The 10,944-nt window shown below is 41.3% G+C and overlaps 1 protein-coding gene across 1 annotated transcript; it reads right to left on the bottom strand.

Annotated features, from left to right (window-relative positions):
* Window positions 1-368: 368 nt before the first annotated feature.
* Window positions 369-10,362, bottom strand: LOC134405524 (vomeronasal type-2 receptor 26-like). The gene is made up of 6 exons (XM_063136770.1): window positions 10,316-10,362; window positions 9,499-9,790; window positions 7,406-8,272; window positions 4,634-4,861; window positions 2,541-2,667; window positions 369-1,270 (listed from the first exon to the last, which is right to left on the bottom strand). The coding sequence occupies exons 1-6, from the start codon at window positions 10,360-10,362 to the stop codon at window positions 369-371; spliced, it is 2,463 nt and encodes an 820-aa protein (XP_062992840.1).
* Between the last annotated feature and the right edge of the window lie 582 nt (window positions 10,363-10,944).

Below are 10,944 nucleotides of genomic sequence, written 5' to 3' on the forward strand. Positions count from 1 at the left end.
CCATCTTTAGGAGAATGGATTATATTATATTATATTATATTATATTATATTATATTATATTATATTATATTATATTCAAGCCTCAAGAAACTAGATGGAAAAAGTGTTACAGGATGTGCTGACAGAAACAGACTTGGGCCGTAGCTAGACCTAAGGTTTTTCCCAGGATTGTCCTGGAGTCAAACCTGTTTATCTAAGTGCCACACAGGGCATCCAGCGCTCAGGCAGGTACGAACCTGGGATGATCCTGGGATAAACCTTAGGTCTAGCTACGGCCTTGGAATGACAGAGGATTCTGTCAACATGTTTATTTGCCTTTGTCTCAGATAAACATTACAATTTAAGGCAAATAAAAAGTAACAATCCGTTTAAATATTTTTCCTTATTAGCTGGCCTTTGTGGTTCAATTCAGACCTCAGGATAATTATGTAGCATTTAGGAAAAAAGATACAACCTAGTAATCCCGAACTAGAGGCCAAAATGGAGAAGATCTCCACAGCAACCATGTATTTCCCCTTGGTGCTCAGGTACGATGGAATAAAAGACAACCAAACACTGCAAAATACAAACATGCTGAAAGTTATAAACTTAGCTTCATTGAAACTATCTGGCAGCTTCCTGGCTAGGAAAGCCACCGTAAAGCTGACAAAGGCCAGAAATCCCAGGTAGCCAAAAACACAATAAAACATTATGTCTGAACCTTCATTGCATTCCAGTATGATTTCTTCAGCAAGAGAATGCATGTCAAAATTTGGGAACGGAGGAGCAGCACATAGCCAAGTAGCACAAATAATGGCTTGGATAAGGGAACAACTGAAAACAATAGAGCTAGCCAATCTTTTCCCCACCCATTTCCTCATCCTGGATCCTGGCTTGGTGGCCATGAAAGCCAGAACCACAGTGATGGTTTTTGCCAATATGCAAGAAATAGCTACTGAGAAGATGATGCCAAAAGCAATTTGTCTTAGATAGCAGGTCAGTGTTTGAGGCTGGCCGATGAACAGCAAGGAGCAGAGGAAGCACAGCAAGAGGGAGTTGAGCAGAGAACAGGTGAGATACCAGTTGTTGGCTTTAACAATGGGAGTGTTCTTGTACTTAATAAAAATTCCCAGCACAAAAATTGTAATCAGAGAAAAAAATAGAGCCCAAAAAGCTAATATCATCCCTAATGTCTCCATGAAAGAGAGGAAGTTTATATTTTTGGCAAGGCATTTGTCTCTGCTTTGGTTTGGAAATTGATCTTCTTGGCACTGGAAACAGCCATCCATGTCTAAAAAACAAAACAGATTTTGTATCAAACCAATTATATCATCATGTCCCTTCAGATACATTATGAATTGAATCAATCTATTTCAAAAGTCTGGTGCCTTGATCTTTAAATGAAAATTATTCTACTGTAAATGAACAGATCTGGACCATTTGATAAGAAAATGAAAATAAGATAGATAAGTATAAAGAAGTGGAACATTAAAGATGGTGGTTGTTCAACTCGAAACATAATGGGTTGGATCTAGACTAGGTCAGACATGCTTTAATTCCATTGAAAGCAATATTATTTCCATTATGACTATCTTAAGTCCTATTGATTTTAAGAACATAAAAACAAGCCTAACTTAAATCAGGTTTTAATTCATGAAAATGAGCCATAGGATAGTGTGAAGAAAAGATTTTTTCCCACCCTGCCGGTATGGCTAGGGTGGTAGCAAGTTGTTGCAGGTGGGGGAGAGAGGAAATGGCACAACACATGCCTTTGCACGTTACTCTACATCATAAAGGCCAGCTCTGCACGCTTACCCAGCCTCTTTCGCTGGTTCACATTGGCAATTTCATTTCAGCACAGACCACTACTTTGATTCTTCCAGTTGTTTCTGCCAGGTCACAGCTCCAAGAGCAAGGCATATATCACTGAGTCAAGTCATTCAGACAGATGTTAGAAAGGCAAACAGGATAGCTGTAGACATCCAGTAGGGGACATTGATAAGGTCATAGAAAGAGCCATGTTGGATCAGACCAGCACACTGTTTACACAGTGGCCAGCCAGCTGTTGGCCAGGACACCCAAGCAGTACATTGTGTTTTGGTATATAACACCAGTTTCAGGCATATATATATATATATATATATATATATATATATATATATATACTTTTTTTAAAAATCTATCAGAATATTTAAATGGTATGTGCTACCAGTAGCTGTTTGTTTCATATTCTGGAATGCTGTATCATGTGCATTGCATCATCTGCATATTGCTTTTGGGATATTTACCAACCTGCCTTAGAAAATGTCTTTTATAGGGATGGAAATGTTGAAGATCAATTGTTGAAAACACTTACTTGGCCTCGAAATGTACCTGTAAGTGTCACAAGTGACTGTGTCAGGAATTGCTCTTTTGACGTTTATCAGCGTATCTTGGTAAATGTTTTCGTTTCAGGAAATGTTGGTCATGAAGATAATGTTAGAAGACATGTATTTGTCCTTCCATATCTGTAAAGTATTGTGCTAAGTATAATTCATATCACTACCCAGAATGGCTCCTACCTGTCTGGTCTGAAATCTTCCCATCAGGACAGGGAACACAACTGTAGCAGCAAAATGGCTTCCCCTCTATCTTTTTTCTTCTGTAACCTCGATGGCATTTATCATTACACAGGGCAACAGGTACCGCCTATCCAATCCATAAATCCATGAGTAACTTTTAAAACTAGTAATCATATTACATGACACACAACAACCTTGGTTTTAAACCAGTGAAAGAGCTTGCTAACTAGGCTGGTTTTGGAATCCAACATTAGGATGATGGGGAGAGCTCCTAAAGAAGTGAACTTGGCTCCAACTGCTGATCAAAAGCATGAGTAGTCACATGATAAAGCTTTGGCATAATTTCTGGACCATTTTAGTCCTGAGTAAGCGAGGTGGCTGAGGTGCTCAGTGCTACCCATTCTGGTACAGGCAGCCTCAGCAACTGATTGGAGTGCCGCATTTGATGGACAGATAATAATAATAATAATAATAATAATAATAATAATAATAATAATAATAATAGCCACTCACTTTGAAAAGCCAGTTCCAACCTTCCAGCATTCTGGAGGTGATCTTAAAATGCAACGCAATACAGAGCCATATTTAGTGGTGGGAGTGGAAAAGTATTCCAGATTTTCAGATTTTTACTCTTTTTATTAGACAACTCTTCCCCACACAAAATAGTGGCAATAACCACTCGGGCCTTAACTAGACCTAAGGTTTGTCCCGGGGTCATCCCTGCCTGCTCCCGGAATCCCCTGTGTGTCATTTACATGAACAGGGATGACTCCAGGACAATCCCAGGATAAACCTTAGGTCTAGCTAAGGCCCCAGTTGCCTGGAATACTCATGCACAACAACAACAACAACACAGCAAAGGAACACAGAGAAGTGGCATGCTTTATTCAAGAAGGGTCCTGCATGTGGTATCATTTTAATCATCTTTACCCCTTATATGTCCACTGAACTTTCAAGTGTCCCAAGCCCTTCAACATGCATAATCTACCCCAACTGATTCTCTCCACATGATTTGAACAAAAGCTCCCAATATCCCTCACCATTGGATATGCTAGCTGGAGCAGTTGGTAGTTGAAGTCCGAAACTTCTGGAGAGGACCAGGCTGGGGAAGGCTGATCTACCCAAAAGGGAGCTAATGAGTTCATAGCAAAGGTGAGATTCAAACTGGGCACTTCCTCACTTTTTGATCAATCTCATGGCAACAACACTGCACCATTGTCCAAAGATTCAAATGAAAGGTTCACTAGGTACATTGAAGTAGTCTTTGAGCTGCAAGCTGAAATAGATAGGTTCTAGTAGGGGTGTGCACAGACCCCCCCCCCCAATCTGCTTCGTGGCCCGATCCAGAAAATCCTGATTGGGCCCGATCATCTTCGTGCCGCTGTGCCCGTCTCCAGACCGCCACCCCTGCCCCCGCCCCCTTACCTTCCTCCATTGCAGGCTTCAATTGAGGCCCCGGTTGAAGCCGGAAGAGGCCTCGGCCTTCACTTCCGGCTTCAACCGGGGCCTCAATTAAAGCCTGCGATGGAGGAAGGTAAGCGTCCCTCCTCCCTGTTCCCTTACCTGGTGCTGCTGCCGCCGCCGCATGGATGGCGGCGCCGGCAGCGCCAGATTAGACCCCCTCCCCCCACTTACTTTCAGGTGAAGCTCCGGATTGAGGCGATCTCTTTGTCTCTATCCGCAGCCCCCCTGACTCTCTTCGCCTCCGCCTTTTCCGGAGGCGAATTAGGCCACCTCGCTCTTGGTTCTCTGAACCAAAGAGAAGCGGAGCACATCCCTAGTTTCTAGATTGGGGCATAATTCAGTTTCATTCAATAATAATAATAATAATAATAATAATAATAATAATAATAATAATAATTTATTTATTATCAGCCTCTCCCTCTGGATCGAGATGGCGAACAAAACCAAATAAAATATAATACATAAAATTAGTTAAAAGAGCATATTAAAACAATACAATATTAAAATAACAATCACTACATCTTAAAATTCATCTGGGTAGGCCTGCTGGAAGACTAGTCTTCTTCACAGCTGTCTTAAACCAACCAACATATTACATGAAAGATGTAGCATCCATATTTCTAACCCACCTGATTAAACGAGCTGGGCCATGTGATGGCCTCTTCATTAATAGTGAGCCTTTGACCCAAAAAAGCTTGTGGATCCATGCTTCCAACTTTTACTCTTAAGAAGGATTTGTTTGGGAAAATAACCCAGTTTATAATATCAAACCCAGCTGCTAACTCCTGATTTTCGTCGAAAGCCACTAAATCCCCAGCAGTGTTGTTAAATGAGATGCTCCTCAGGAAAGGGTGTATCTAGGTGGAGGGAAGAAAACAAAGCTATTGCAAAGAGGTTGTGATGAATAATAATAATTATAATCCTTCTTTATAAGTATTCTTAAAAAATTGGGTAAGCCAAAGTTTTAAAGAAACACTGAACTAAGCATTTTTTCACCAATTGGTGGTATTTGAGTGGCCCTGCTCAGACAGAACTAAGGGAAGGCAGGTTACACTAACCACAGTGCATGCTGGTTAGCACTAACTACACCAAGTGCTCCTGCTAACATGTGCACAGAACCACAGCAATAACCATGGGAACTTTAACCACTGTCTAACTACCCTCTACTGTAACTATGCTTCTTGAGTGTGTGTAGCTTCTCCTTACATTGTTGTGAGGTGAGGGATTAGGTGCTCTTCCATAAATGCTTGAAGAACCTCGGATAGAGGTTCTAGGGATATCACAGGCATCTGAGGGGTAGTGGAGTCCAATGGCTAAGCCCTGCCAGGAGTCCCAGACTCTTATGTAAGAACTGTCACCACTTACCCATCCTTGTTCCACTCGCTGGGTGAGCTGCTAAGCAGTGCATGGGTGCCCGACTCATCAGCAACCTGCCATTTTGTATAGAAATGGAGGCATCTTGTTTCCTGTAAAAGACACCTTATGTAAATGGTGGCCATAAAGTGGCCATGTGTGCAAGATTTCAGGGCTGAATGGCAGGGCCCAGGGAGTGGAACATGGGCAGGTAAGTAACGGGAGTTCAGCAAACTGCACGCAAGGTAGGCATGGGTGAGTTCTTTGTTATCAGTAAGATCATCTTCTTGGCCCGCCGCTCTGACCATGTCACTCCACTTCTGAAATCTCTTCATTGGCTTCCAATTCACTCCAGAATCCAATATAAACTTCTCCTGCTGACCTTCAAAGCTTTTCACAGTCTAGCTCCTGCCAATCTCTCCTCTCTCATCTCACACTATTGCCCCGCTCGTGCTCTCCGCTCCTCTGATGCCATGCTTCTCGCCTGCCCAAGGACCTCCACTTCCCTTACTTGGCTTCGTCCTTTTTCTTCTGCTGCCCCTTATGCCTGGAATGCTCTTCCAGAACACTTGAGAACTACCAACTCAATCACAGCTTTTAAAACTCAGCTAAAAACTTTTCTTTTCCCTATAGCTTTTAAATATTGAGTTTGTTCTGACTCTATACTGTTAACCTTACCCTACCAGGTGCCTGTTTACACTTCCCTGTTCCTGTTTGCATTCTCTTTCCCTCCTTACTGTTTACTACAACTTTATTAGATTGTAAGCCTATGCGGCAGGGTCTTGCTATTTACTGTGTAATCTGTACAGCACCATGTACATTGATGGTGCTATATAAATAAATAAATAAATAATAATAATAATAATAATACTTCTCCAAGTGCATGGTACAGGTGAAAAAGGTGAGCACTAGGCTGCATAATCATGTGCTGCTAGGCAGATCTCAACCATGGAGATCTCACAGGCTGGCAGGACCAGCACTAGTGTTTTGGACAATCTTGCCTCAGAGCTCTAAGGCAGTGCTTCCTTAACCATGGACGGTGGGCTATTCAGACCACACACTAAGCCTTGGTTAGGGTGCTAACCCATTCGCAGCAAGTAGTTAGTGAGTATGGTTAAACCATGGTTATGTAGCCACCATAGTTAAGAAATGCCATTCACATGACATATCAAGCCATCATGATCAACACACAATGCTGTCCCATCACAGGGCCAGTATCTTCATCAAGAGCGGAGGGGGACACAAAACAATATTATTGGTATGATTACTCTAAACACTGATCAGTACACAAAGCATTATATCTGAGAATTTTTTTTTACCTTATTTTGTCTCCAATAACTATTCCATAACAATGACTTGATTTGGAAGAATAAATTAGTTAAATATTTTCCATCTCTGAACTAAACAGCATGGCTTTGGAACATGTTTTTCCAATTTCTTGTTGTTTCAGAATGCAGTTATAAGCAGACTAGGGGCCTTGTTAGACCTGCCGGCTTACGCCGGCAGGGAGCCGGGGCTGAGGCACGCTGAAGTTAGTGTGCCTCCCCCAGGCTACCACACGCACGATGCGCAGGGATGTCGCGTCCCTGCGGCGTCCGCCATTTTTTTTTTTTTTTAAAGGGGCTGGGTGCAGCCTGAAGACTCCGGAGAGGTAAGTGGGGTTTTTTTTGGTTTTTAGTTAAAAACCCTGCCACCCCCCCGCCATCCTTCGCCCCCCCGCCGATGGGCACAGCGGTCCGCGGCTTTTCGCGGCTCGTCACGAGGAGCCGTGAAAAGCCGCGGAAGTCCCTAGATGTTCCCCAGCTCCGGCCTGAGGCCAGAGCTGGGGAAAAGGTGCGCCATAAGCGCCATAAGATTAACAGTTTAATCTTTGTTGCAGCTTTATTCTTTCAATCATCCTTTTAATCAATCATGGCAGTTTGCATGTAAACATAGATCTAAATCTACAACTGTTGCCTAATCCTCAAAGGGATTGTTGTGTGGAAATCTGGATGTCTTGGGATCCCCCCTGAATCAAGAGCTATCATGACTCATATTTGAAACATTACCTGCCAATGTTGCAAATTTGGAGGACCCTTTCGACTGTGATCCATTGTTGGTCTTAGTTTAGTTGTAGATGACAACATCTTCTGTAAAGCATGTGCTATGGCATAGGCTGCATTGTAGATGCTGTAGCTTTGGCCAGTCATGCGCATTTCAAAAAGAGTTCCAGGGAGGTTCTCCAGTTTCTCTTGGCCAGTACAAGTATTTGAGTCCTCATTGTCTTCATTTGAATCAGAAAACAGGCAATTGAATGCCTGTTCCCAAAAGATCTGGATAAACTCATCTCCTTTTGGCAAGTTAGGATTTAGCTGCTGCAGAAATTCCCTAAACCCCAGTATTTCATTTGAGCGTACTGCCAAAGACAAGGCACCATGGAAGACATATGTATCAAAATCCCTGTGAAATGTCTCTGTTGAGAAATCCCAGTGGGCTGTCATAATCCACACCTTACCTATAGATAGCTGGATATTACCGCCTAGAGTTCCATAAAAATATATCATCCATTTCAAACAAGACATGGTTATCTGGTCTCCATTTACAACAAATACATTTACACTGGAGTTGATTAGTGATACAGTCATGTCAATGAGGGGTTCTAACGACTGCATGTTTTCTAAAACATCAGTGAAGGTTATTGTTTTTTTAATGAGAGCTGTGCAGATTCCATGTTGGAAAAGCATTGGAAGCAATGCTAGCAGAAACTGTTCTCCTTTATCATCATCAGACGCAATGATTCCAGCCCACACCCACTGGAAATGCAGAAGGAGGTGAACAATCCCTCTGTACTGAAATGCTTCACTGGGAACCATCCGGTAGAATGAAGGGAGGTTGTGTTTATCATTCATTGCTGGTGCTAATACACAGTACGCAATCTAACAAACAAACAAAGAAGATGTGGATTTTTTTTTTAACAATGCAGGAAACATATATTCCAGGTCCTCATGCTTTATTTCAGGTAGCTACTGTGATGAAAGGCAGATGCAAACCCTGAAAGAAAATAATTGTATGCCTTTTCTTTCCAGATGAGGAATTTAGAAGTGCTTTACTGGCACTACTATGAGGACAACCAGCAAGCAAAGATGGTGTCTCAAATTCTGCAAATGTACTGTTTGCCCTTAAGTCTTGGGACACAGAAAATATCACGACTAGCTCCATGAGCAGGATTACAGTCAAGTTGCCAGTTTGATCCAGCATTCAAAGTTGTCCCTCTGATATGAGAAAAACAAATTCACTTCACACTATTTACTCAATCTTATGGATGCACCATTACAGAAGGCTTGCACTTCCAACCTATGCCCTCAACATATCTTGAGGACAGATTCAACAAAGTGCCTATGGAAGAATGCCTTTGCCCTTGTAGCAAGGGGCGAGTGAAGGACATCAAACATTATGTCCAACAGTGCCTGTTTTATGAAGTAATAAGAGTTAAAATCAAAATGCTAGGCCAAATTGTCACCAAATTCACAGGCTCTGAAGAATGTGTTTATTATCTACTGCTGGATGCACTTCTCTATGTTACCTTACCAAGTCACCATTTTTACTTTGCTGACTATGAAAATTAGAAAGAGAACTGTATCTACTAGTTCTTTCAGGAAATCTGCTAAATTGTAGTTTCAGATTAGGTTTAGTAATGATGGCTCTCATTATACGTACAATCACAGTTAGACATTCATTAATTTTTTAGTTATTTTTATTTGCTCTTTAGTAACTAATTGGGCCATAGCTATTTATTTATTTATTTATTTATTTATTTATTACATTTTTATACCGCCCAATAGCCGAAGCTCTCTGGGCGGTTAGCTAGACTAAAGGCTTATCCCTGGATCGTCCAGGGGTCAAACCGGTTCATCTAGGTGACACACAGGGGATCCAGTGCTCAGGCAGGGACGAACCCTGGATGATCCCAGGATAAACCTTAGCTCTAGCTGTGGCCTTGCTGTTGTTTGATGTATGATGTATATAGCCTTTATTATTTTAAAGTGCATATTTTGAGTAACTATGGTATGATCTGTGGTTACAACAAGGAACTAAACTACTACAACTAGAACGGTACATATGCCCCGAATGGAAAATTCCATGGCCCATTTATTCATAGTACCTGCAGAATCTTGTACGTGCTTAAGATAGTAGCCATGTGAAGAGAGATTTCAGAGTCAAATCCTCCAATGACAGCTATCAAATGATTTTTGCTGTCACAGTTGTAATTGGGGACAATCCTGTCCTGGGCAGATAGCAGCTTCAAGGTGTTCTGATGAGTCATCCTTGCACTTAAGTAATTGTCATAGATGTGGAACCCCAGGCTGACATTTGGTAAGATCTTGGAGTTCTCATTGATCTGCTTCACAGCAAATATCAATGAACAGACATGCTGGTAGTTTTTTGTCATTGAGCTGAAGGAAGAATTGCATTATGGTTGAGATAGGTACATATACAGTGATATGTTCATATGTGTAGACCACTATAAAACTGTCAGGTCATAAAACTATACAACGGAGCATATCATTTAGGTATATGGGTGGTTAGGATTAAATGCATGTACCTTCATATATAAATATGAGACAACAGACAAGGCTAAATGTGTTCTCAATAAACAAAAGACAAGCCTAAATGTCTTTCTAAAACAACAGCAGCAGCAGCCGCAACAACAACATAAAACCCAACAACTTGTATGTTGTCTTACTAACTGCACTGGTGAGTGTGGGCAAAATTATAGGTAAAGCCCATGATTTTTATACCAAACTTATTGGTAAATGGAGTGAACAGGATAAAAGCTCTGAAAAATATCTTGCGGAGACCATGGAGAGCCACTATCAGTCAAGACAGACATTATTGTGCTAGATGGAAGAATAGTTGACCTATTATACTGGTTATGACCTGATCTAGTGCATATTATGAACAACAAATTATTTCCTTACATGAGTTCATCTCCAAGCTTGGTTTTGGGGTGTTCATTGAAGGACATTGTTTCAAACAAGAAGTCAAACTGGGTACTTATCTCACCAATGGTTATGTCACCTATTTTACAATACGTGTATGGAATCTGGAAGAGATCATTAGTGGTGCAAGTTGCAGAATATTCCTTGCACTCAGTCTGAGCCAGCTGCCGCAGCCAGCAAAAAAATACTTGGAATAGAAATATATTTTCCATGGCATACATCAGTTTAAAACAGTGTGCCCAGTTTCTATTTATCTCACTAGCTCACTATCAGTCACCAGTGTGGATGGATGGCTCAGTCTGTTTCCTGTTGGGCGGGTTTTGTGTTTCTTCAATCTTAAATCTCTTCCATCCAATCTCTGCACCAGGTTACGATTAAAAGAAAAAAAGAGAAAAGAAAACTTATACATTGGACATTTTCCGAAAAATATACATCTTTGTATCCCTGTTTTCAAAAAATGCTATGTTTTTGTATCATCTTCCCCTAAAGAACACATTTTTCTATGTGGTTTCCTCCTAAAATATGCATATTTGTATGCATTTGCCAGCCAAGAACTGCATCACAGCATTCAGAAAGTGCATAATTCTAAGGATAATCACATTCACTTC

The sequence above is a fragment of the Elgaria multicarinata genome, chromosome 11 (assembly GCF_023053635.1).
Source record: "Elgaria multicarinata webbii isolate HBS135686 ecotype San Diego chromosome 11, rElgMul1.1.pri, whole genome shotgun sequence".
NCBI lineage: Eukaryota > Metazoa > Chordata > Lepidosauria > Squamata > Anguidae > Elgaria > Elgaria multicarinata.